This window comes from Ochotona curzoniae, unplaced genomic scaffold, assembly GCF_017591425.1.
Source record: "Ochotona curzoniae isolate NIBS_2020 unplaced genomic scaffold, NIBS_Ocur_1.0 scaffold_1037, whole genome shotgun sequence".
Taxonomy (NCBI): domain Eukaryota; kingdom Metazoa; phylum Chordata; class Mammalia; order Lagomorpha; family Ochotonidae; genus Ochotona; species Ochotona curzoniae.
The window spans coordinates 4,444,089-4,468,685 of NW_024467083.1; the positions used below are offsets into that span (position 1 = coordinate 4,444,089).

A 24,597-nucleotide genomic window follows, 5' to 3' on the forward strand; every position below is an offset into this window, starting at 1 on the left:
TACCATTTATTTTGTGCTGCAGCATTCACTTCACAGGTGGTGACTATAAAAATCCCCAATCACATAGGGTGAGTGTGAGTACTTACTTGCTTACTGTATTTAAAGCACTTTGAATAGTACCTACTTGATAGCAAGCATTATCTATGTCCTTCATCATCACCCAGATGATAGGCTTTTTAAAAGTCAGAATATCTTTTTTTTTTTTTAAGTTTATCTGAGAGACAGTGAGACAGAGGCAGATGGAGCAAGAGCTCCCATCCACTGGTTCACTGCCTGCAGTGGTTGGAGTTGGGCCAGCCAAAGTCAGGAACTCATTCCAGGTCTCCTGTCTGGGTGGCGGGGACCAAGCCACTTGAGCCGTTATCTGTTGCCTCCTGGTGTCTGCATTAGCAAGGAGCTGAAATCAGGAGTGGAGCCAGGACTCAATCCTAGGCACTCTGATACAGGCTGTGAGCATCTTACAAGGAGCTCTTAGTAGCAAGGTCAAACACCTCCCTGGTGATAGGTCTTTGACCCAAGCCTTATGATGGCAGCTACAGCCTCTGTGCCCTTTGTTTTCCATGTGTAGGCCTTTCCATCTCCAAAGCATAGCTTCTCCACCTTCTCCCTCATTTTTATCCTCGATAATCTCTACCACTTCTGGTCAAATCTAGGAATTAGAGGTTTTTTTTTTTTTAATTTAGAGAGTAAGAGGGCACATTTGTTAGGCATTTTAGGCTTTTTCTAAATGCTGTGTTCTGGGATACTATTGCGTATTACCCCTTGTTGTAAACCTCTACCATTACCTTCCTGCCTCTGTTGTTCTTAGTTACCATATGGTTACCTTCTGGATTGTGCATTTTTCTCTGCTTATAATTCCTCTAGTCACCTTCAGTCTACCCCAAGCACCTTTGTGGCCCACTCCATTGCTAACCTCCCATTTTATAATATGATTTATTATTTAATGTTTAATGAGAAAAATTGTTACATTCTTAAGGTAATGTGTTTGTTTCATGTCTATTCCATAGTTAAGATAGCCTTATGCTTCCTTACTGGAAGAGTATAATAGTGTTTTCTAATTTTATACTTGCGATGCTTAAGATCTGGTATCCGTTCCAAAATACCTTTGGTATCAGTGTCCAATATTATATTACAATTTCATTCATTGGACTAAGATATTATCAGATACTCCTTTAAGATGCATATGTCTCTGAGGATTTTATAAATTGGCACTAACTTAGAAAGTCAGCATTCTTACTGGTATGATCTATTGATCATACCAGTAAGTATATGTGCTTGGAGCATTTAACTAAAAGCATTAGCTGAAGTAGCATACTATCGTAACCACAAAGTTAGTCTTCTTAACTTTAGATTCTGATTCTACTGTTTACTAATTGTTGGGAAATTACTTTATCTGTACAAGTCTCAATTTCCTTATTTGTAAAAGGAGTAATAACAGTAATTATAATGTAAGCTTGTCGAGAGGATTGAACCAGATAACGCACATAAACACTTAGCATAGTATCTGCCACATTTTAAACGTTTAAAAATAAATGTTAATTGCTGTAAGTAATGAATTAGTAACCAGTGAGAGAGACAATAATGTTGCCTGTTCTACTTAGAAGCAAACTCAAGTGACTCTTGGGAAGCACAAGCTGAACTGATACAAACAGAGATACCTAAGTATATTAGAGAATGTTCTGCTAGTGTTGGTGAAGAGTAATTAAGCCATGACAGAAAAATGGTGGCTGACCTGTTTTTCATATAAGATTCCCACCCCCCCCCCCAAAAAAAAATCCCACAGAAGTATTAATTACTATCTGGCTCTTTAAAAAAAAAATGCTTGCTGTTTCCTTTCCTAATAGGATTTACAACATGCCTCAATGAAATATTATTTCAAACTACCATACAGTAAGGTAGTGCACATCTTAATGACACTGGTAAATGGCCAATTCTGTCTTCTTGAGAGTTTTAAAACTATTGGTTAGCTAGATACAAGTATAGGAGAAGAGAAGTAAAATTTCTTGGCGCCAGGGACCATTGAATGATAGAACCTGCTGTCTGGATGCTATCTGGATGGAGGACATGTAAGGGTGAACTCTCGAGACCAGCAGAACATTCTTTAATATACTTAGGTATCTCTGTTCTTACCAGTTCACATTGGGCTTCCCAAGAGTCACTTAGGTTTGTTCCCAAACCTGCTTATTCCTTTTGAACTTACTAATTGTTTTTAAAAAAGATTTAATTACTTGAAAGACAGAGTTAGAGAGAGAGAAAGAGAGAGAGAATGAGAATGCTTATATCTGCTAGTTCACTATCCAGATGGCTGAAACTGCTAGGACCAAGCCAGGCCAAAGCCAGAAAACAGAAGCTTCATCCATGTTGCCTGTGTGGGTGGCAAGGGCCCAAGCACTTGGGTGCTTGGACCATCTTCTACTGCTTTTCCCAATCTGTCAGCAAGGACCTGGATTGGAAGTGGAACAGCTGATACTCAAACCAGCATCCATATGGTAGGCTTTACTCATGGTTTTACTCACCATGCTATGACACTGACCCTGAATTTGTTATTTTGATATTACATATCATAAAAATCAGTAGAAGCCCCTGCAAAAAGTAAGACCTAAGCTAAAAAAGGGTTATTGTTCCAATTAAAATTAAGGTGAATGTTTTAAAATGACTTTTCTTTGCTAGGAAAAGCACTTTTAGAATTGCTGTTGAGAATTGAGGGTTTCGCCAGCTGGGTGAGACACACATTTCACCTCAGAGAACCTGGGTTTGATTCCTTACTCTGGCTTCTGACTCAAGCTTCCTGCTAATACAGGCCTTGAGCAATATTGGTAACTCAAGTACCCCTGCCTCCCAAGTGGGAGACTTGAATTGCTGTCCCAGCTTGGCGTTGCCACCCCCAGCCTTTTGAGGGCATTTTGGAACACATCAGCTCTCTTTTGTTCTCTCCCTCTCTGACTCTGGTTTTCTGTTCCATCTTTCTGCTTCTCAAATAAAGCTTTTTAAAAAATTTTACTTACACTGAAGTATTTGTGAATGGATACCATTTTATTTATTAGTTAGTTGGATGCTGTTCATTGGTGTCATAGAATGCCAAGGGAAATTTAGCTTTCCTTTTATACAACTTTCTAAGAAATGGAGTCAATAATAGTGACAGCTTCTGAACATCTGGATTTTCTACTCTGGGTTTAACCTCTATAGTTTTATGGAATTAAAAGTGAAAAATTAAAATAAGGACTTGGAGCAAAAATACATAATTAGCTCAGTGGAGTGCGGTTACGAAGCAAGTTAAGATCTGTGCGTCTCCCATTAGAATTTCAGGCTTCTGATTACAGCTTCTTACTACTGCAGACCTGAAGAGTGGTATATGGTGACTTGAGAAATTGGGTCCCAGGACTAGTACTGTGGCTCAACAAGCTAAACCTCCATCTTGTGATGCTGGTATCCCATACAGGCACCATTTTGTGTCCTGGATGCTCAACATCTGACCCAGCTCTCTGCATATGGTCTGGGAAAGCAGCAGAGGATGGCCCAAGTCTGGGTCCCTGCCTCTGTGTGGGAGATCCACAAGACATTGTTGTCTCCCAGCTTCAGATCAGTTCAGCCCTGGCCATTGTGGCATGGACCAACAGATGGAAGACCTTCCCTCTATCTCTTCTTCTCTCTGTAAATCTGTTTTTTAAATAAAAATAAATAAATCTTTAAAAAACAATAAGCTGGGTCCCAACCACTCACATGGAAGACCTGAATTGAGTTCCCAGCTCCTGTCTTTAGCCCTCTGGCCATTATCGGCAATTAAGGAATGAATCATTGGATGGGAGAAGTCTTCCTCCTTTTCTACATCTTGAATAAATACATTTTAAGGGTTTTTTTTATTAGTTCTTGCTAAAGAATAAAACAAATTTCTTTTCCTGAGCTTCTCTTCTCTGAGTAATCTAGGCCATTATTGTGCCTGGAGTAATGAAGGTAGCTCAGCTAACATTAGGGAGTACTGAATAACTGTGCACTGAAGCAACAGCACTGGCAAAATCAGGGCATCTGGAGAGAGCCAGAAGCACCAGTGTCAGTTTAAATTAGCATTAATCAAAAGGAAGATGTAGTGTTTTGCATGTTGAAAAATAAAATTATGGCACATATTTTTAAACATATAATCTCATTTATATTATTATTATTATTACCACCAGAGCCATGAAGCCTAATGAAGTTTCTGTTTTAAGGTTAAGGTAATTTTTTAAATTATTTATTTACTCTATCTGAAGGAGTGAGAGAGTAAGGAAGATAAACACACACAAAGAGACACACACACATGCACGCACATGCAGAAATCTTTCATATGTTGGTTGATGCCTTAAATTTTCAGAACAGCTAGACTAAATTTGGGAGCCGGGAACTCCATCTGGGCTGGTCCAAAGCCAGGAGCCAGGAGTTTCTTGAGTATCCTTCATGGGTGCCGGGTTCTGGGGATTTGAGTGATTCTCTGTTGCTTTCTCAGAAACATTAGCAGGGAGCTGGATCAGCATTGGAGCAGCTGGTACACAAACTGGCCACCATATGGGATGCTGGTGCTTGAAAATTAGTCTACTACATCACTGTGCCAGCCCCACCAGTTTACTTGATTCTTGCGACTTGCTTGATGATCTAAAACAGTTTGTGTTAGTGAATGTGAGAAGGAAAGGTCAGTGAGGAATTGGGAAAATGTGGCACTGGCATCCTGTAGGGGTTTGAATCCCAGCTGCTCCATTTCATATTCTGCTCCCTGCTAATGGTCTAGGAAGGCGGTGGGGGATGGCCTGAGGCCTTGGTCCTCTGTCCCCACATAGGAAACCTAGAGGAAGCTCCTGACTCCCGTCTTTAGACCTGCTCTTCTGTGGCTGTTGCAGCCATATGGGGAGTGAGCCAGTGTATGGAATGTCCTTCTCTCTCTGTCTCTCTTTCTCTCTAGAACTTTCAAGTACAAATAATCCTTTAAAAAAACATGATACATTGTCTTAACTTCATGAAAGCCGTAAATTTGTGGATTCAAGAAGATCAAGAAACTCTAAGCAAAATAAACACCGGAAAGCACAAGAAATAGGAAGTTTTAAAACTTACCTTTGAGTAGGGTAGATGTATGGTATGGCAGTTGAAAGCCATTTGGGATGCCCACATCCTGTGTTAGCGTGCCTGGGTTCAAGCTTCAGCTCTGCTCCTTGTTCCAGCTGCCTGCTCTTGCACATTAGCAGGCAGTGGTGAGAGCTGCGGTATGTGGGTTCCCAACCACCCATATGAGTGACTGCATTGAATTCCAAGTTCCTGGCCTCAGCCTAGCCCAACCTTGACTAGAGCATTGAGGGAGTTGACCAGCTGATAGGAGATATCTGTCAAAGAATCAGAAAAATTTTAAAAAGGAAAACACAAGGCACATGACAATCAAATTACTAAAAATTGATTATAAAGAGAAAAATTTAAAGCAACCATGGGGGAAAATATTACTAATAAACAAAACTAGAAATGATTGAAGTTCTCAGACAGTTAATCCAGAAAAACATAAAATCCCAAAGAAGTACTGAAATAAATTTTAAAATTACCAATCTAGGTTTCTATATGCAGTGAAATATATGGAAAAATATTGGATAAATGAAACTTTTTAAACTGTAAATAAAAGCTGAGAAAAGTTACTGTATTTCAAAGAAAGTTCTTTAGCCAACTGACGATTGTAACACACAGCCTGGACATGTACAATACAAAAATTGAAAAGTGTCTGAAAAAGTAGTAAATGAGTAAATATGAAATAGTTTCTCCTTGTTTTTAATTACTTTAAAAATTGTACACAAGTCTTGAAATATTGCACTGGAGTCAGTTCCTACGCTGTTGCTTCCTGTTCCCTACCTCTGGGGATCTTTGCAATGCAATCAGCCTGACTCAGTCTGAGCTGAAGAAAGCTATGGAGAAAGAACTTCAAGACCAAGTCAACTGACACCAAGATGCCACATCTCCAGCCACTGAAGCAGGTGACTGTGGGCAGCATAAACCCAGAATGGCCGGGAATGTTGGACCTCAAAGGAAGGGCAAACGGGCTGCCTCGAATGAGCCAAAAGGGACTTCCAAGGAGAGCACTATGAATGCCTGTGTTGACAAATTAGAGGAGCTCAAGGTCAGGTATGGATTTTCAGAGGCTGGAGTTGGTTCCCAGCTGCACATTCAACCTGAGCTATTAGACCTTGCTTTTCTAATAGTGCAGATGACGAAACAGTCTGGAAGTAGCCAGTTAAGTCTGTACCCAGGGCTTTGTAGGATGGGACTCAAATGGAGTAAGACCTAAGCATATCAATAGGCCTTCCTTGAGAAGTTTTATCTGAGAACATAAAAAACTTATTTATTACTATAATAGAAAAGAAATATTATTGTAACAAAATAAAATGCATTGTACTTTTAAAAAACATGGTACTGTATTTTGTTGGGATGCTGGGCAGCAGAACAAGTTACAGCTCCATGGATCACACCCACGTGATCACATGACTAAGCGGTGATTTTTTAGTATACCCTGATGGTAAGCTATAATGTCTGGGAGGTATATTGAGATCATTTTTGGATTACGATGTTTTTGACTGATGGTGGATATATGAGAGTGTAACCCTATTGTGAACTGAGGCACGTGTACGTAATCTGAATGTTACCCATATAATCTAAATATTATACATGTGAATTGTTAATGCATACCCCTGCTGAACTCAGTTTTACCTACCATTGTGCATTACTGGCTGTAATACCATTCCTTTACCTTTTCTCTTTAGGTTTCTGTTCATTTCCAAAGTTATGTAGGCCAAAGCTTTTCTCCCCGCCTGCCCCATTCAGTGGTTGTTTCATCCATTTATAACAGATTCTTTTGTCACAGTCTGTATTCTGTCTTGCCACGTACTTTCTTAATTCCACCCTCTGATCTCCTGGCCTCCTTCTAGTGTTTTTGTTTTAATTTGCTTGTATTGTAATTCAATTTTCTTTTCAAATTCTGTGACTTTTGATAAATGTCCTGTGTCTACCATTACAGTCTCATTAAGGATGTTATCAATTAAAACTCCTCTGTGCTTGATGTGTGCAACATTCTCTCTTCCGCAAGTTCTGCCAATCTCTTTACTATTTCCACTGTTAGGCTTTTCCTAAAATGTCATATAAGCTGTAATCATATAATATATAACCTGTTCAGACTGATTTCTTTCACTGCCTTTACGAGTCATCCATGTTTTTATGTGGTTTGAGGGCAAATTCCTCTTTTTTTCCTTTTTCTAAAAAATTCTTGTCTTTATCACTGAGTATTCTGTTGTATAAATGTGCCAGTTTGTTTACCCACTCACATTTGAAGGACGTTACGATTGCCTCTAGTTTTGCTGATGATCACTAAAGCTGTTACAGAAACATTTATACACAAGCTTTGGGATAGAATGAATTTTCAGATTACTTGGATAAATACGTTGGACTGCATATGGTGTGGCTATGTTTAACTTTACAAGAAGCTGCCCAAGTGTCTTTCAGTCTCTGTACCATTTTACAAATGCATTGAATTTCACTGTTATGGTGCAGATATGGCTCCTGAATTCATGCAGATGTTTAGTACTCAAAGCTGCAAATTCATTGTACTAAGAGGGTGTGAACTTTTCCAATTATGGTATTTAGAAGGCAGGCCTAATGGGAAATCCCTTCTGTCATAAAGAGTATGACTTTGGAAGGTGGTTTTCAAGAGACGGTTATAAAAGCCCAAGAGTTGGGAACAGCCGTTCTCTCGGCTTCCTGGCTTTGCCATGTGGTCTTCCTCCTGCTGTGCCCCTCTGGTCATCTGACCTCAGCAGGCAAATATCCAAACAAAGTACCACACATCTCAGAATATGCACTTCCAAAACTCTGAGCCAAAATAAACACCTTCCTTCATAACTATTTTCTCTTAGGTATTTTGCTGTAGTAACAAAAAAGCGCACAAATGCAACTAGCACTGAGAGTTCCTTTTTTAAAAAACTTTTTTTATTATTATCATTTTATGATACAGTTCCATAGGCCCTGGGATTTCCCTTATCCCATCCCAAATTCCCTTCCCCATCACTGATTTCCCTTATATCGTTACTATAGTATAATTCTTCACAGTCATATGTCCATCATTGCGGGTATTGATAATGGCAGAGAGTCCAGCATCCTCTTGTAAAAATATGGTAAACAGTTTCATTGGGAGTTCATCCTCACATCTGGATATAATAGTCTCCATTACACAGTTACTATACAGCTCCACAGCCATAGGCATTGTCTGTCACTGAATTTAAGTTATGCTAATAGACATGTGCTGATTCTGCTTGTTAGCTTTGCGTTCCTGAAGGACAGAATCATGCTGTGGATCTTTTCATATGTGTTTTTGCGAACCTGAATATAATTCTTGTTTAAACTCTTGTTCATAGTTTCTCTCCATTTTGAAACTGTAAAAGTTAGATATGTTTTGTATAGTAGTCCCTTATTCTATATATTATTTACAAATATTTTCTCCTATCTGGTGACTTACATTTGTCATTCTCAGTTTTAAATTGTAAGTCAAACATGATTTTTTTCATGGATTGTACTTTTGGTTTTGCATCTAAACTTTATTCCCACCCAAAGCCACATAAATTTTCCTATGTCTTCTCTTAGAATTTTCATGGTTTCATATTTTACACTTAAATTTATGATCTGAAGGCTTTTTTGTGTATCGGTCATCATCTTTGCATGTGAATGTCCAGTTGTTCCAGTATGAAATGTCATGAAGACTGCCTTTTCTTCACTGAATTGACTTTGTGTTTTTATCAAAGGTCAGTTGGCAGTATTTATGTGGGTGTATTTATGTAGATGTATTTCTGGATTCTTTATTCTGTTTTGTTGATCTCTTTTTTTCTTTGTTCATCAATACCATGTTGTTTTAATTACTGTTACTTCATAGTAAATCATGAGATCAGCTGGTGTGAATACTCCTACTCTTGTTTTTTTTTTTCTACTAAGTATTATATTTACCATTTTAGTTTTTGTTTGTTTGTTTTTCCATATAAATTTTAAAATCACTTTGTCAGTATTTAGCAAGTAGGTTTCTGGGATATTGATTGAAATTGCCTAAATTTTTAAAAATCAAATTACCAAAGGTTTTTCTTGCATCTATTGTGATGATCATGAATTTTCTCTTGTTTTTAAAAAAGTATTTATTTGTTTGAAAGGAAGAGCAGCAACAACAGAAGCAGAAAGATGTTGAGAGAGAGAGAGAATTATCCATCTGCTGGTTCATTCCCCAACTCTTAATGGCCAGGTCTATGTGGGGAGCAGGGTGCTAAAGCTGCTCCTGGGTTTGGAAGGGCCGTTGGAAGATGGCGGCTGGCCCAGGGCCAGGAGGCGGAACTGGTCTCACCAGCAGGTAAACAGGAAGTCACAGGGATAGGCTAATGCAGTGGTTACTGGCCTATCAGATAGCGCCAAGTGATCCACGGGAGAAGTGATTGGTGGAGAATGATATAAAAGTAGCCGGTAAAAGCTAGGTGAGGATGACCGATGGACGACAGAGGACTAGGGGTGACGAGAAGACTGGGGAATGAAGCAGAGAGTACGGGAAGAAATGTGGGAAGAAGGGTGGTGGAAAATGGGAGGAAGGGTGGCGTAAGAAGCTGGTAGGAAAGCTTAGACCAATGGGTACAGACGCACTGGAGAGAAGGTTTTAAACGCAGCTGCTTTTGGCAGTGAGAGGTCCGGTTGCTGGTTTTTCCTGGACCCTCAAGCGTATGTCTCATTCCTTTTTAGTGTCGTTGCTGCTGGGTGGCAGTGACAGGTCTAGGCCAGCCTAAAGCCAGGGGCCAGGAACTCTATTCCAGTCTCCTGCATGGGAAGTAAGGGTCCAAGTTCTTAGGCCATATTCTGCTGTTTTTCTAGGTACATTTGCAGGAAACTGCATTGGCTCATCTGACTAATCTGCGCCGTCAAGTGCTAGCATTCCATGTGGATGCTGGTTTGTGTGCCAGCCACTAAACTTCCCATGCAGTTTCATGCTTGTGGCCTGGGAAAGCAGCAGGGCTGGCCCAATTTCTTGGGACCCTGAACCCGGGTATGACCCTTGGAAGAAGCTTTTGGGTCCTGCCATCAGATCGGCTAAGCTCAGCTCTGGCTGTTGAGTCTATCTGTCCCTCTTTGTACTTGTAAATCTGCCTTTCCAATAAAATAAATAAATCCTTGGGAAAAATAGCAGAATAGCGAATATTTAAATTGATGCTTTGAGAATGAGATGCTGGCATCACAACTCTAACTCCTTTTCTCCTTTTTTTCTGTCTTGAGTATGCTAAATTCCATCACTTGATTTAGGATTGAAAAAGCAATTTTGTGTTTGTAGAATAATTTCATGTCAGTTTTGAAGTTTTATTCATTGTATTTGCTGGGTGTAGGGTGATAATATTTAGGACTATTTCATCCTTTTTAAAAAACATTTATTTTATTTTTATTGGAAATCAGATATACAGAGAGGAGGAGAGACAGAGAGGAGGATCTTCCATCTGTTGATTCACTCCCCAAGTTGCCACAACTGCTGGAGCTGAGCCAATCCAAAGCCTGGAACCCAGAGCCTCTTCCCAGAGTCTCCTATGCAGGTGCAGGGTCCCAAGGTTTTTTGGGCTGTCGTCGACTGCTTTCCCAGGCCACAGGCAGGGAGCTGAATGGGAAGCTTGGCTGCCAGGATTAGAGTTGGTGCTCATATGGGATCCCGGCATGTGCAAGGTGAGGACTTTAGCCTCTAGGCTACCATCCTGGGCTTCTGGATTATGCATCTGTATTAATGAGAGGCACTGGTCCATGATTTTCGTTTTTAAATATTCCCTTAGCAGCTTAAGTCTCAAGGTTGTGTTGAATTCATAAAATTAATTGGGAACTATTTCCTCTTTTTTCCCCTTTAGTTTGAAGAATATTGTTTTGCATCACCCTCAAATGTTCATTTGACTTTTAATCTATTTTTTATTAAATATATTTTATTTTCATCATCTTTCACAGTTAAATTGATCGAGTTGGGATTCATAGACAATTTAGTGGCATAATAAAAAGTTCAGTTTGATGAGCTTTGTCCAATAAGTGAATTTATGTAACTCCTAACACAATCAAGATTTAGAAGGGCCAGTGTATTAGCACAGTAGGTTACACCACTGTTTGCAGCACTATTATCTGTAACTAAATGGCAGTGTGAGTCTTGACTGTTGCACTTCTAATCCAGCTACCTACTGGTGTCCTGGGAAGATGGCAAATGATGGCCCATATGCTTAGACCACTGGCCTCCTTATGAGAGACCAGGCTGGAGTTCGTGGCTCCTGGATTTGCACTCACTCAGATCAGGCTATAGTAGTTGGGGAGAGAACTACTGGAAGATATTCTCTTATCTCCACCGTCCTCACCCTGCCATCTTTCTATTTCTCTTTCGAATAAGTAAGTACAACTTTTAAAAAGTTATAGAGAGTTTTAATCAGTGCCCATTGGTCCCTCTACTCTTCCTAACCCCAAGCATCAACTGAGTTGTATATGTTTGTGATACATATATATTTTTTGATGAGTTTTCTGTTACAGTCTTTGAGTCATTTTTAAATTAGTTTGTTTCTTCTTGTTGTGTACATTCACCTGTGAAGGGTTTTTTTTTTAATAGCTCTAGAATTTCGATTAATATATGCAGACCTCACCTTGCATGCTGGGATCCCATATGGGTGCCAGTTCATGTCCCAGTGGCCCCACTTCCCTGCCTGTAGCCTGGGAAGCAGTCAAGCACAACCCATAAAACCTTGGGACCCTGCACCTGCGTAGGAGACCCGGAAGAATCTTCAGGTTCCTGGCTTCAGATTGGCCCAGCTCTGGCCATTGTGGCCACTTGAGAAGTGAATCAACAGACAGAAAATCCTCCTCTCTGGCTCTCCTCTTCTCTGTATATCTGACTTCCCAATTAAAAAAATAATAAATCTTTAAATAAGAAAAGTAACTCATAGTTTTTGTGTTCTCAGAAACCTTTTTTGCCCCAAAGTTGGCAAAGATTCTCATCAGCATTTTTTAGAAGTCTTAGAATGTTAACTCTTTTAGTTAGATTTTGATCTATTTTAAAGCTATTCTTGTATTTGGGTGAGATAAACATCAAGTTTTTTTTCAGATTTATTGTATTTTTATTTATATAAAAATCATATATATATATCTTTGTGATACTAGTATAAATCTTTTTCCCCTTCATTTTCCATTTTTTTCCTTATATTAACAGATTACTTTTGAATGATTGCTGGATGTTTTATTTAAAATATAAAGTGATTTCACACTATGGGTAGTATTATTTTAATGAAGATAACAGCTTCCTTTTACCATGGCTGACAGTTGGACGAAATGCTGCTCACTTTATCCCATACAGAGCCTGAGCTGCTCTGGTAAGGGCTGGTCCAGTCCCTGTTCTGCTCACTTTATCCCAGACAGAGCCTGAGCTGCTCTGGTAAGGGCTGGTCCAGTCCCTGTTCACTCTTCTTTTTTTCCCGTAGCCTTTCAGGACCCACCTAACATTGGCTGTCTGTCAAAGCCCAAGTTGTGATTTTTGTTCTCCAAGCCTCTAAGATGACTCTGAAGAAATTGTCCTGTATTCTCAGTCTCCCAGCACCTGCTTTTAATTTCAGATTTGTCACAGTGGGAACGTTACTTCAAATGTCTGGAACACCTCTTTTGTCTTCTGTGTCTTGTCTTTTTTTTTAAATATTTCTGTATTTGAAAGGTAGAATGACAGATTTCTTTATATTTACTGGAAAGGCAGATTTACAGAGAGACGGTGAGACTGAGAGGAAAAAAAATCTTCCATCCACTGGTTCACTTCCCAAATATCCACAATGGCTGCAGCTGTGCCGATCCAAAGCCAGAAGCCAGGAACTTCTTCCAGATGTCCCATGCAGGTGCAGGTCCCAAGGGTTTGGGCCATCTTATGCTGCTTTCCCAAGCCACAAGCAGGAAGCTGGATGGGAAATGAATCAGCCTATAGGACTGGTGCCTATATGGGATCCTGGCACTTAGAGGAGGCAGGATTAGCCAGTTGAGCCATTGTGCCTGGTTGTAACTTTGCCATCTTGTGTCAGATTTTCATAGAACTTCAAATTATTCTATATTTTCCTTTAGCGAATACATATGTGTGTGTTCTATATTCTATATTTTGCTTTACTGAATATATATATGCATATATATTCTGTTATTTTCATAGGCGGGTTGGTGTGAGGCAACTTAATAGGCAGTTGCAAAAATATTTGCCTTTTCCTTTCCTCCTATACTCTTCTGTCCCACCCCTCACTGGAAGATAGCATTGTCCTGTGCAACTACTTTCCCACTGTATTTATAGCACCTAGAATAGTCCCTAGAACAGGACAGAAGTCAAAGGATATTTGTTGGATTATAGGATGAAAAAATTAACCTTTTATTTGAGAAGATAGGATGGCAGTTGAAAAGGAAGAAAATTTTTTTTTGCCATTGTCTCAATCCTCATATATAATCCAGATTTCTAAGCATATATGGACTGAATTCTGAGCTAGAACTCTGGTGTTTTAGAGATGTAGTCTTTATTTTTTTCATAATTAAAAATTTAGCTGATGAAAGAGTAATTATAGTTTTCCTTACTGATATTTTCTCAGGATGTTAAGTATCATTTTATTCTTGATCTCCCTGGTTGCAAAGGATTTATTATTATTATTTATGAGAATAATTTTAATTATTATTAAAGATCCTTTAAGAAGAAAAAATTTGAAGATAACAATGGATTTTGGAATTAATGTTTTAACTAAGTAATTAAATTACCTATGTATAAACATATTTTTATAATTCTTATTACAATATCTTCTATTAGTGAATATGTAAGACAAATAGATTGTTATGTTTTAAGAATAAAAGTTATGTTTTAAGATGAAAATGGAAAATTTCATTTTAAAAAGTACATTTTTTGTAGTACATAAATGTTTGCCTGTGTTTCCTCCTCCTTCCCCACAGGGCCATTTTAAGTGCCAGATCCAGTTATTTTGCTGCAATGCTGCGTGGTTGTTGGGCTGAAAGCACCCAGGACTACATTACTCTTCAAGGGTAAGCATGGTTTTTTTCCTCAGGACTCTTAACCGAAAATGATTGCAATAATACTCCATGCAGAGTGCTTTTTAGGAATCTCATTTCCCTGTATGCTCAATTAGTTACTTCTCTTAAAACAGAATTCACCAGTATACACTTTCTGGAATGAGAGGGAATAGGGAACATTCAGGAATAGAGGTTCTATATCAGGTTACTCAGTCTCACTTAACAAAATACCAAAACTGGGTGGACTAAATGGCAGAAATGTATTTTCTCAGCCATTGCAGGGACTCAAGGTCAGGATTTCGGTGAGGTTGGTGTCTGGTGAGAACACTCCCTTCTTTTTATGTGCCCACCTGTTCTTTCCTTGGTGAGTACATTTGGAGAGCCCTGGGGTGTCTCTTCTGATGAGAATACTGAGGAAATCAAGGTCCACTCTTATGACCTCATTTAACCTGTTACTTCTTTTAAAGGCACCATGGTGAGCAAATATGGCCGCCCTGAGGCTTAAGGCCTTGCCATATGAATTAGGGGGAGGGAGCACAAGCACTGGGTCTATGATAGGTAGGTTGTAATTATGGAAGATTTGTAACCACCAGGATAAAGATTGTATATCTTGTCAATAAAAGGAATGTGTAAATGAATCTGTTGTTGAATTGTTATCATCACCATTGAAAAACAACATAATTGACATGTGTGTCTCTTACTGATGAGATCTCTTCCTTTGTGGTGATTAAAATATAGGAAAGGCAGTGCTAGCAGTATGCCACTCCAAGATATAACCATTTTCAGTTCATTTTGGAAGCTTCCTCACTGGTTACATTTTATATCTTTCAGGTATCATTTTTCTAAAAAAAAAAAAGTTTGATTGATTGATTTGAAAGTAAGAGTTTCAGAGAGAGGGGGAAAGACAGAGAGGTCTTCCATCACTGGTTCACTTCCTGAATGGTTACAAGTGGCCAGCACTAGGTCAGGCTGAAGCCAGGAGCATCATGGGGCTGCATGGGCCAAAACGTATCACTGTGTGCTGCTTTTTCCATGTTGTTAGCATGGAGCTATATCAGAAGTGGAGCAGCAAAGACCCGAGCTGGCACCCATATGGGATGCTGGCATCACAGGCAGCAGCTTTACATGTATGCCACATGGGCCTCCGGAGCATACTTTTGTTAAAGACTTACTTGGTTATTTGAAGGATTTACAGAGAGAAAGCAAGAGATTTTTCCTCTACTGCTTTACTCCCCAGATTGCTGCAGTGGCACACCTGGGTCTGATGAAGCCAGGATCTAAGTATGCCAACCAGGTCTCCCACATGGATTCAGGGGTGCAAACATTTGGGCCTGCTACTTTCCCAGGCTAGTACCAGGAAGCTGGATCAGATGTGAAGTAGCCAGGATATGAACTGTTGCCAATATAGGATGCCACTGTTGCAGGCGGAGGCTTTATACTCTGTATCACAGCATGAGCTGGACATTATTTGGAGAATAGACATTGTTTTTTAAAACTACCAGTTCACTCTTACTGGAACTAAATTCATTAAAATACAGCTAGAAAAGTAGTACTAGTTTGACTCAGAATGAAACTTTCTGGAATTCCTAAAAAACAGTGTGATTCTCTGTACTGACAAAAGTTAAAAATATATATATATTTAAATATAAATATAAAAATAAAAATATATAAAAATATAAATATAAAATATATATATTTAAGAGGTTTTAAGAGGTTTTTTTTATCAGAAAGAACTAATTTACAGAGAGCATATGTCAAATATTTTCCTAGAACTTTTATTTCATTGTGGGTTAGTGACCATGTACTGCTTGATATTACCATGTATTCCTTTGTTCTTCTCCCCTAACATTTTATCCTTAGTACTAATCATAGCTTATGATCACACTTCATACTTTCTATGCTTGTTCCACAATTTACTGTGCCCTTCAATTTTCAGAATTGATCTTTGAGGTAGAAATGGAATAGTTATGTGTTACAGATGAGTGAAAATAAGGTCTGAGAAGTTAAATGTCTCACAGGGCCATTTGATAAGCAAGTGTTTATGCTGAATATAAATCACATGTTTATAGCTTCTTCAGAGTTCATTCCATCACAGTCAGTGAAGAAATCAAAGTTTTCCCTTTGGCACTTGTTCTTGAACAAGCTCAAACTGCTTTTCTCCTCCACTGTTTAAAACAGTTCTTTTCGAAGTGTTTCATAGAACCCTGTACAAACGTTTAGCTATGGCCATAAAAGATGGTAGAGACTTCCACCCCCATTGTTTTGTGTGCAGTTTTCTTTAATCATCATTCATGAACTAACCAGGCTAAGCAAACACTTAGCCTTTTATTGTACTATTTTTTAAACCTTTATTTGAAAACCAGATAGCAATTCTCTCCTGTCCTGATTCACTCCCCAACTCCCAAAATGCTCCCAGAAGCCTGAGGTTCTTGAGAGGATTTGATGAGAGACACACATAAGAAGAGAATATGGCACACTGTGGTTTGTCCTTTCCTTCTTCCTCTGCATTTGATTGTTGTCGTTTTCTAGGGACAAAGTGAAGGCCATTCCCAATACTAGGCCAGCATTCCCTGTTTTGCATGATCAGCAGCTTCTTTTGGAACTATGCAGCTGTTACGTATCAGCAAGATGTTTTCTACAAATAGATTAGAATGAAATTCTGCCTATCCTTCCAGAAATAACCGCTGTGTTTTTAGTGAGTTGGTAACTCAGAGATGCATGATATTTTTCAAGAGGGACAGCCTTCAGTAATCCTAGCTTGATTCATGCTCTAGAGTTGGAAGGCTGGAAGAGTATAACTGGGAGGAAATTTTTCTGTTTTAGTGAGAAGAAGAGAAGAGTTTTCCACATCCTCTATTGGAAGATGAACCACAGGCAGTACTTATGTAAAGGAACTACTTATATAAACAGAAATCTTTGAGTAATCACTTGCCCAGTGAAGTATAAATTTGAATTTTCTGGTCTTTCTTAGGAGATTCTTGGGATTGCTTTGCACCTTTACCGAGATCTTTTGCAGCATAGATCATATGTTTCTTCTAACCAAAATTTCAGAATTTTAGAGGAATATTAGAATTAAACCAAAGTTCTTTAGATATGAAGAACTGTCTCCTCTCTCTCACTTTGTGCCTTTCTTGCTCCCATTTGTTGTTCTTTCCTCCAGGAAGCTCATTCTTGCTTCAAAGAGTTTAGTTTTTCACCTAGCGTAGCTGGTTTTACAGGATTGAGATTTCAGGTGAAGTGCCACACTGCCAGATTACTGCACTAAGTAGCTCTGTCCTCAGTTGCTGCTTCCTACATTTCTCTGTTGTCTTCATGGCACTTTCCACCATAAAAACTGTCTTCTTTATATGTTTATTTAGTTGTCCATAGTTGTCCATCTCCTCCCCTGCAGTATAAGCTTCTCGTATATTCAAGGTCTGGGATAGAAGCTATCATCAGTAATGCTGAGTTGGAATAAATGAACAAATACATATTTACATGAATAGAGCCCCTCTGTTATCTTATCTCATAAACAGGGAGCCTGAAACATGTGAAAAGTCAGAAACCTTAATAGACGAGGTAATTGTTTAATCTCACCTTAGAGCTTTGTCCTCCTTGGTTTTTCTTTTTTCTAGTTCCGAGTGTATTTAATATTTTTATTTCCTGTAAGCTTTTATTCTGATCATATTTCATTTCTAATAGTCCTTTAAATCTTTCCATATAAACTGTAAGCTATTGGAGTAATTAATTTTCTTACTAGGTCAGTTAAGTATGTCTATAAACAGTTCCAGTAAAAATAAAATGACTTAGAATATAATAATGAGAATGCAGCTTGGTAAAACATCTGTCAAGACAGCCAGAAAACAGAGTCTTGCTGTTTTTTGTAGCTATCACATACATTAATATATGGGCTTAACTATCTAGATTTTGCTATTTATTTTAATACAGGACTTTTGTTTTTATCTAGTCATTATCTTTTTCTTAAATATGTCAAGTCTTGGAGGCAACTTTTGTTTCAAGATGAACAGCCAATTCTTATTAATGTTGCAAAGGATGACCCTTGATGAATCTAAGGAAAGGTCTATGGACATTTGAGTAACTATGCTAGTGTTTTAGATGAACAAATACAGATATTATGTTTAATTATTCTAAGATTAATAACTTTTGTAATAACCGTAGTACATAAGTGAGAGTATTACGTATTTGACTTTCTAATTAGTATTAAAGATGCAGAATTTTGAATCTATAGAAACTAGTGCTTAACCTAGTGGGGATAGGGAAAATTTACTGAATTCATTTAAAAAAAACCCCACATTTTCAGTTCAGCAGTTCTGTAAAGATTTAGGCTCCTCTATTGGTGTACCACTAAGCCATTTACTCAACATCATCAGCAATGTATTGAATGCATATTATTTAAAGACATAGAATCAAAGCAGATATCTTTCACAGTCCTTCTTTCTGGGACGCCATTTCTTCTCAACTTCCTCATGTTGTCCTGTTACTAGATGTTAGAGTTACTATACTCCTTGGTCTCTGAGGATCTTACTGATACTCTTGCCTCCTTCTATTGCAGAGATCCCATATTATTTGGGAGAATAAAATGGTGACCCTAGGGTTCTTGAGTCATTGCTGACATTCCGCTGGTATTTGAGATAGATACAAAGATAGATGAAGATACAACACGGCCCTTAAGGAACGTAGTCCAGGAGAAGACAAATATGTGACCAGAGACATTGTCAGTGGGATAGTGGACATGTAAGAACCAGGCTTTGGAATGATTCTGAATTTAAATTTCAGGACATCATTAGCCATTTGACCTTGGACAAGTTTACTTTTTTCCCCTCCGTCTATTAAATTAGACCAAGCATAGTATCTGTTATTGAGTTGTTATGGTGATGAAATGAACCAGAGGCACTCAGAATGCTCTAAGCTCTGAGACTGGCTCATGGTGAGTGCTCGGTTACTGCTTTTAGCATTCAGGAATTTGTAATCCTTCCTTGAGAGTGTCACGGAAGGGATGAACAAGAACCACATGTCTTGCGTCTACAAGGCTACATAAGTAAAGGAGGAAAGCAATTTAAGCACAGTGAACAGTATGTGTAGATGCATGGATTATAAAGAAATGTATGTAGTTGTGGCATGGATGATGAGTAAATTCATTTTCTCTCTTGGAGCAGCTGCTGGGAAATACCCAGAAGTCAGATAATGAAGGACTTCATACCACAAGATAAGGAGTTTGGACTCTGTTTCTACAGGCTTCTCAGAAAAGTGAAAAAGTTTTGAAAGTGCAGAGCTATCAGATTTGCATTTTAGTTATTTTATGTTTATTAGCCACATGGATTGTTAGCTAAGCTAGAGGCATTGATAGGCATTAGAAATTAAGGAATCTGGCGCAATAACACAGTGGCTGAAGTCCTCGCCTTGCACATGCTGGGGTCCCATATGGGCACCGGTTCTAATCTCTGTGGCCCTGATTCTCATCCATCTCCCTGCTTGTGTCCTGGGAAAGCAGTCAAAGACAGCCCAAGGCCTTTGGACCTTATACCTGTGTGGGAGACCCAGAAGAAGACAGTGGCTCCTAGCTTCGGATCAGCTCAGCTCCAGCTGTTGTGACCACTTGGGGAGTGAACCTCAGATGGAAGATCTTCCTCTGTCTTTCCTCTTCTCTGTATATCTGCCTTTCAAATAAAAATAAATAAATCTTCTTTTAAATTTTTTTTAATTATTGCAAAAATAAATGATTCACTCCGCAAGTGACCGCACCAATCTAAAACCAGGAGCCAGGAACTTCCTCCAGGTCTCCCATGTGGATGCAGGGGCTTGACTGCTTTCCTAGGCCACAAGTAGGGAGCTGGATGGGAAGTAGAACTGCCAGGATTAGAACCAGTGCCCATAGGGGGTCCTGGCGTGTTCAAGGGCCATTGCACTAGGCCCAAAAATAAATAAATCTTTTTTTAAAAAAAGAAAGAAATTAAGGAATCTGTAAGCATAAAAGGAAACTTTGTAGTGGATGGAACTGTCCATCGGAAGCTTTGAGCAACAACATTTATCAGAGATGCTTCTTAGAGGCTTTGTTAATGGTCCTGAGGCTATGATCAGGTTCTTTAGAACCTTGTAGAGGCAGACATTGTGGGGCAATGGATTACATCTCTGCTTGGGATGCCCACATCCTATATCGTAGTGTTTGGGTTCTGCTTCTGATTCAACTTCATGCCAATGTGCATCCTGGAAGGTAACATGATTGCCGTAAGTACTTGTGTTCCTGCCACCCACAAGGAAAACCTGGACGGAGTTCTCAGTCCCCTGTGCTTGGGCTGGCCAGGCTGGAGCTGTGGATGGCAGTCTGTATTTCTCTCTCCTTCTGTTGCTCTACCTTTTCAAATAAAATTAAAATAAATATATATTTGAAAAATAGAATCACTTCTAATTCTGAAAGTCTGTGGTAGGAGATTCTCAATAAATAACCAGTGACTTGATAATATATATTAATAATGTTTTACTGCAGATATAGTAATCTCTAGTTGCAGTTCATTTTAAATTAGTGGTATACCTACATTAATGTCATGAGAAGAGTGTATTTTTCATATAAAAATGAGATTAGAGGGCCCGACGCGATGGCGCAATGGTTAAGGTCCTCGCCTTGCACGCCCGGGATCCCATATGGGCGCCAGTTCTAATCCCAGCAACTCCACTTCCCATCCAGCTCCCTGCCTGTTGGCATGGGAAAGCAGTTGAGGATGACCCAAAGCTTTGGGAACCTGCACCCGTGTGGGAGACCCGGAAGAGGTTCCTGGCTTTGGACCGGCATAGCATCGGCCGTTGTTGTCACTTGGGGAGTGAATCAGTGGATGGAAGATCTTCCTCTCTGTCTCTCCTCTCTGTATATCTGACTTTCCAATAAAAATAAAATAAATCTTTTTTTAAAAAATGAGATTAGAATTCTAACTTGACAGTAAATTATAACACAGTAGGATATATTTTTGATATCAATTAAAAGGTGTTTCTGGATTTGCATTTTCTTTCTTTCATTTTTCAGTATAAACTACATAGAAATGAATATTATGATGCATTTTATATATGGAGGAACTTTGGATATCCCAGACAAAACTAATGTTGGGTAAGTGTTACTTTTTCAGTAGTTTTAAACTTAGGAATATTAAAATTTTACAGGCTATGCTTTGCATAGTATTACATTTGAATTACAAAGTAGAAGCTGCATTTTTATTATTTTTTTGCTAAATCTTATGTTTTGAAAATATCTAAAAACAATCAAGTTAACTCAATTAGAAGAGTTAATTTAGCAACTCAGGGTAAAAAGATTGATAAAATCTTTCTTAGATTTAAATTATGTTGGAAGAGTTTTATTTTTGTTTGGAAAACAGATGAGTGGTCTTTAGGGAAAAAAAAACTAATCATATAAGTTATATTTCCTGCTGTGTGTTTTCCGTTTCATGATTTTTTTAAACAACGTAAGAAGAAAAGAAGCAGAAAATCTTTAAAACATAATAGGAGACACCTCAAAGAACAGCAATTCTGTGATTCTTGGTTCTTTGTGGGGAAATGCCCATTGAGCTTCTGAAGTCTTATCCAGGAGTGAAAGTCTACCTTGTTATTCTAATTTCTCAGATGCCTCTCCCTTTTGTTGTTCTTCTATCTTCAGACAAGTAATATCTGCTCCTTTAATTTTAAAAATTCATTAGGATTTCTTCAACTTCAAATTAAAGAAATACTGTTTGAGGAAGCAGTAAAGTTTTATCTCCCTGGCAGCCTTCATGACAGACACTATGTCATGTTCCCAAGGCTTGTAGGTTTCCCGGGTACCCAGAGTGTGTGTCAGTGAGCAGAGATACAGCCACAGAACACACCCGCAGGTGTGTCTGGTCTTTGGATACATTCTCCAATCAGAGATACTTGTAAGTTTGTCAGTATGATTGGTATCAGTGCATTTCCCCACTTCTGGGCAACCTTTATTGTACAGATTTGTTACAAATAATTTTCTTTGTCAGGCTTTGAAACATTTTCCTGGATTTTGCTCTATACAACAGTACTTCAGGAAGCTCATGGAAAAATAGAATTAACAGATAAGTTTATTTTGCTGCAAAGAACTTTTAAAATACAGGCTTACTTTTTTCATAATACACAGTTTTATGAACTTTTTCAAGAGTTGTTATGCATGAATCTCAACATCTTATCTTTTAGTTCTATTTTCTACCAACTTTTTGAAGTATCATGATGTTATTGAATATATTTGAGGAATTTCAAATATTTCCAAATATACTGCTTGTTATTTCCCACTAATTAAATCATATTTCAGTGATTTCAGCATTTGCTCTTTTTTTTTCAAATTTTTGATTCATAAAGAATATTAATATCTAAGGCAAAAATTTGAATTTATGTAATTCAGATTACTCTTTTTTGCCCAAATGGGCTATGTTACTAAGAAATTAATATATATTGTGCCTTGATTTTTATATTTGAGAATTAACTGTATATCTATTTTTATTTTAGTCAGGTACTCAATATGGCTGATATGTATGGACTAGAAGGATTGAAAGAAGTAGCCATCTATATTTTAAGAAGAGATTACTGTAATTTCTTTCAGAAGGTAATGATCAAGTCTCAAAAATATTACCTTAGTGCTTTAAGTTGCTCATTATTACCTCCTGTATTTTTCACTACTATAATAATAGTTATTTCAATATTAAAAATATTAAGTCAGGGGCTAGCATTGTGGTATAGCAGATATAGCCACTGCCTGCAACACTGGAGTTTCGTATAGGTGTGGGGTTGTGACCGGCTGTCCCAGTTCTGATACAGCTTCTTGCTGATTACCTGAGAAAAGCCACAGAAGATGACCCAAATGCTTGGGTCCTTGCCACCCTTAGCCATTTATCACAGAGCTACACAATGCTTCATTGGTTCTTTTGTCTGAAACTATATACCCTTCTTGCTGGTACTTGGATGGGATGGAGTTCTTCTCTGTCTTCCCAGATACAATGTGAATATCAGCTGTTTTTAATTGTAGTTTACACAAAGGTGAATTTTCCATCTAAGGGAGCTCCCTCACTTCATATTTCAAAACCCTTTTGTATATAATTCCTTAAATTCTTTCTTGTTTTAAAGTACTCTGACTATAGGGTATCTTCACTTTCTTATTTATGCTTTTATAACATTTGCTACAATGAGCATGTTTTACAATCATCAAAAATAAATTTCAAATGACTTGTTTCTATTATATTTCCCTGTATTGGGTACTGAAGGCAATAATATAAGTTGTATAAATCTCTAAGTCATTTTAGTAACGTGTGAATTTAGATTTTCATTTTGGGTGGGACTTCTCTTACCTTCACAAAAGTAAGAGCTAAGGAACCAGTCCACATTTTTAAAAAGAGTCTTGAACATCTATGGCCAGTGCTACCACCACTACTGCCCTCTAGGTTTACTGAGAAAAATGCTTTGACCCTCAACCACCTTTCACTAACCACACACTCCAGCCTCTGCGGGAATTAGGAGAGCAGCCCCTGGTGTCCTCAGCTTGATAGATTTCCTTTGCCTTCACATACCTCCTCCATCTTCCTAGTCAAAGGAATGTATCACAAAGGTCAAAGGTAGGAACTGTCTCCAGCGAGCAGATGATGTTTCCTCATCTCCCAGATGGACATTTCCACCCTGGAGCTTCCAACAAGAAAAAAAAGAAACTGATGAGATTTCCTGACAGTGCTTGGAATATGCCTGAAAAGCCACTGAGAATATCCTGCAGTGTGCCAGTTTCTGATGGGAAGAGACTTGCTGGAGAGGTCAGGACCAGCCTGGTCACTGGCATATAGAAAAATATGTAAATATATGGAGGGTCTGCTTTGCATTTATCCCTGAACCACTCAGGAGGGCCTGATTGGTCCCATGAGAGCCAAAGGAGACTGACACCATGGCCCACCTTGGGAGGCCTTGTTCCTCATGAACCACTGAGAGGCCAGAATAAAGCCTGAAATAGTTACCCCAGCAACAAAGGCTAACAGCATCTGGATTACAGCAAGGTCAAGGACAGCTTCTTGCTGTTCTGGTCTCTGCATAATTACGTAAAGTGACCATAACCCTCCACAGTCCTCTTCCATGTGGCCTGACCCAGGAACTGGAGGAATAGGAAAATGGTCCATGCCACCCTTTGTATTCCACAGCCCTCCTACCATGAACCTGGTCGGTGATGGTGAGAGTGAACATTAACTCAGAAATAAGACACATGTTATCATCCTGTTCTACTGAATTTCAATTACAAAATAACCAGAAAGCCATGGAAACTGCCTGTATTATCATTAAGGGATTGAAAAATGGAGGATTTAACATAACATGATTAGAAGCATTGGCAAAAAAAGCCCCAAACTTAGTATTTTCCTCTAGGCTTTCTCAGTAAACTGATTACATTTGACTAACATAAAAATAGTTTTCTTTGATAAATAATCTTTGGCTCTTTACTTCCAGGCCTTATTATACTTTTGAGGCTATATGGGTTATATGCAGATTTTCATATTTACTTTGAATAATCCACTTAATTTTAGCAACAACAAAGGC

At 38.5% G+C, this 24,597-nt stretch overlaps 1 protein-coding gene across 1 annotated transcript in view; it reads left to right on the top strand.

The window, feature by feature from the left end:
* The window catches only part of BTBD8 (BTB domain containing 8), a 68,469-nt gene that overhangs the window by 19,025 nt on the left and 24,847 nt on the right, over nucleotides 1–24,597 (top strand). The window contains exons 5-7 of the mRNA XM_040998950.1: nucleotides 13,975–14,064; nucleotides 21,068–21,148; nucleotides 22,540–22,636. Coding sequence (XP_040854884.1) covers nucleotides 13,975–14,064; nucleotides 21,068–21,148; nucleotides 22,540–22,636 — 268 coding nt within the window. The remainder of the gene's footprint in view (nucleotides 1–13,974; nucleotides 14,065–21,067; nucleotides 21,149–22,539; nucleotides 22,637–24,597) is intronic.